General features: G+C 59.2%; 1 protein-coding gene across 1 annotated transcript; it reads left to right on the forward strand.

Moving 5' to 3' along the window:
• Positions 1-278: 278 nt before the first annotated feature.
• Positions 279-2,033, forward strand: Gadd45g (growth arrest and DNA damage inducible gamma). Its single transcript, XM_028772113.1, has 4 exons — positions 279-435; positions 917-1,018; positions 1,121-1,334; positions 1,425-2,033. Exons 1-4 carry the CDS (start codon positions 383-385, stop codon positions 1,533-1,535), a joined length of 480 nt encoding a protein of 159 aa, XP_028627946.1. The 5' UTR covers positions 279-382; the 3' UTR covers positions 1,536-2,033.
• Positions 2,034-2,275: the final 242 nt, after the last annotated feature.

Genomic DNA, 2,275 nt, shown 5'->3' on the forward strand with positions numbered 1-2,275 from the left:
TTTAACTTTTTCCTTTTAAGGACTTAACAAAAAAAGAAAGGCGAGGTGAAATCTGCAGGCTCCAGTCTGCCTGGTAACACCCTGACAAAAGCGGCAGATTTGAGGCTGTGTCATCCCCCGCACCCCTCCCCACGTGGCCTTCTGGCACGAGCCGCGGGCCTGCCGCCTCATTTGCATCAGAAAGCGGGCGCTGGCCAATGGGAGCGCAGCCTCCCGCCAGCTGGCGGCGGCGCGCCGAGCCGGACTATAAAAGGGCTCTCCCGGCGGTGCCTGGCGCACTCGCTGGTGGTGGGCGCGCTTCGGGTTTTGGGGATCTTTACCTGCGCACGGGTTCCCTCCGCACTCTTTACTTTTGGATAACTTGCTGTTCGTGGATCGCACAATGACTCTGGAAGAAGTACGTGGCCAGGATACAGTTCCGGAAAGCACAGCCAGGTAGGTTTTGGGGTGCCGCGAGTTGGGCTTGTCGGGTAGCGATCTTTCGGGGTCCTTTAGGAGAGAAGTTTGCAGGGCGGGAGCCATGCACTGTCTGGCTGCGAGGTGCCGAGGCATGGAACCAGAATTACGACATTTCGATTCATGTCTAGAGCTAGAGTTTGGGGTGCCGACACCTGGTCGGGGTTGGGGAGCCTGGGATATGAGCGCCAGATCAGAAGTAAGGAGAATACAGGCGCCAGGTCGAGACTGGGTGATGGGGAATGAGGGCGCCAGATCATGACTAGGGTGCCAGAGGTGTGGGCGCCAGGTCGGGACTGGGGATCCGGGTGTGTGGGCGCCAGGTTGGAGTTGGGAGGCAGGAATGCTGGCGCCAGGCAGGTCTAGGCTAAGGGGCCAGCTGGGACTTGGAGGTCAGGACTGGGATCTCTCCGTCGTGTCCCCGTGCTGGTCCCCACTCACGGCGCTTGTTCTTTCACAGGATGCAGGGCGCCGGGAAAGCACTGCACGAACTTCTGCTGTCGGCGCAGCGCCAGGGCTGTCTGACCGCTGGCGTCTACGAGTCCGCCAAAGTCCTGAATGTGTGAGTGTAGAAAGGCCCCGCGTGCAGGGATTGGGGTTGGCGCGGCGGGGAGACCCGGGGGTGGCATCGACTCTGACCTTGTCCTTCCCATCTGCTCTGCAGGGACCCTGACAATGTGACCTTTTGCGTGCTGGCTGCCGATGAAGAAGATGAGGGCGACATAGCACTGCAGATCCATTTCACGTTGATCCAGGCTTTCTGCTGCGAGAACGACATTGACATCGTGCGCGTGGGAGACGTGCAGAGGCTGGCGGCGATCGTGGGCGCCGACAACGAGGGGGGCGCACCGGGAGACCTGCATTGCATCCTCATTTCGGTGAGTGCTCCCACTGTTTCCCCACGCCAGTCCCCCAACCCGTCCTAGCCAACGACAGGCATGGCTGACCCTTGTTTTTTTAAATTTCAGAACCCTAATGAGGACACATGGAAGGACCCTGCCTTGGAGAAGCTCAGTTTGTTCTGCGAGGAGAGCCGCAGCTTCAACGACTGGGTGCCCAGCATCACCCTTCCCGAGTGACAGCCCATCAGGGACCTTGGTCTGAACGACTTGGTGACACTCTAGCGCGCTGCTGGCTCTGGAGTGGCCCTCCGAGGGCGCTCGAGTGCGCATGGAGACTGGCAGGCGATGTTGCCTGGAGAGCGAGGAGCGGGGCCTCCCAAGGAGGGGGTCTGGCGGCAGCGGGGACATCTTGTTCCGAGCCCAGGACTCTGCCAGTGTCCGGAGAGGCTGCTAGCACAGGAAGGCCTAGGCAAGGACGTTGGCCCCAGGGCCGGGAAGAACCGACCAGCGAGGCAGGTGTGACTCAGCAAGCAGCCTTCCAGTGAAAGGAGGGGAAAGGCAAAGCAGGCGGCCGCCTGGACTTGGTACAGATGCAGGAGCGGCCACTGCAGGAGCGAGCTGGACTTAGCAGACTGCACTGCTCTTTCAAAAACCGGATCCCGGGCAATGCTTTCATTTTCTAAAGGACGCTATCGTGGAAGCTTTGAATTTCACAATAAACTTACTGAAACAAAACTTATGCCTTTTATTGAGGGTAGGGGATCCTTATCTCAGGGGGAGGCGGTAAAAGCGTGTTTCTGGTGGTTGATGGAGCTTTGTGGCACCTGTGACCACCTTTCTGTTGGGGCAAGAGACTGCAGCCTCCTGGGGCTGGCGGTGGGGGAGGGGATGCTGGCGAGTAGTTAAGGGGAGAACTTGGGCCTGAGAACTGGGTGAGCCTTTCAGGAAGATTTCAAACTTGCAAGACTTGATAAGGC

This window comes from Grammomys surdaster, unplaced genomic scaffold (assembly GCF_004785775.1).
Source record: "Grammomys surdaster isolate TR1022 unplaced genomic scaffold, NIH_TR_1.0 211, whole genome shotgun sequence".
Taxonomy (NCBI): Eukaryota; Metazoa; Chordata; class Mammalia; order Rodentia; family Muridae; genus Grammomys; species Grammomys surdaster.

Excerpts from the sequence above, each read along its gene's own strand:
- Gadd45g (XM_028772113.1), top strand. The coding sequence starts at position 383 with ATGACTCTGGAAGAAGTACGTGGCCAGGATACAGTTCCGGAAAGCACA. Across the intron at positions 436-916 it reads GTTCCGGAAAGCACAGCCAG|GATGCAGGGCGCCGGGAAAG; the intron begins GTAGGTTTTGGG and ends GTTCTTTCACAG. Across the intron at positions 1,335-1,424 it reads TGCATTGCATCCTCATTTCG|AACCCTAATGAGGACACATG; the intron begins GTGAGTGCTCCC and ends TTTAAATTTCAG.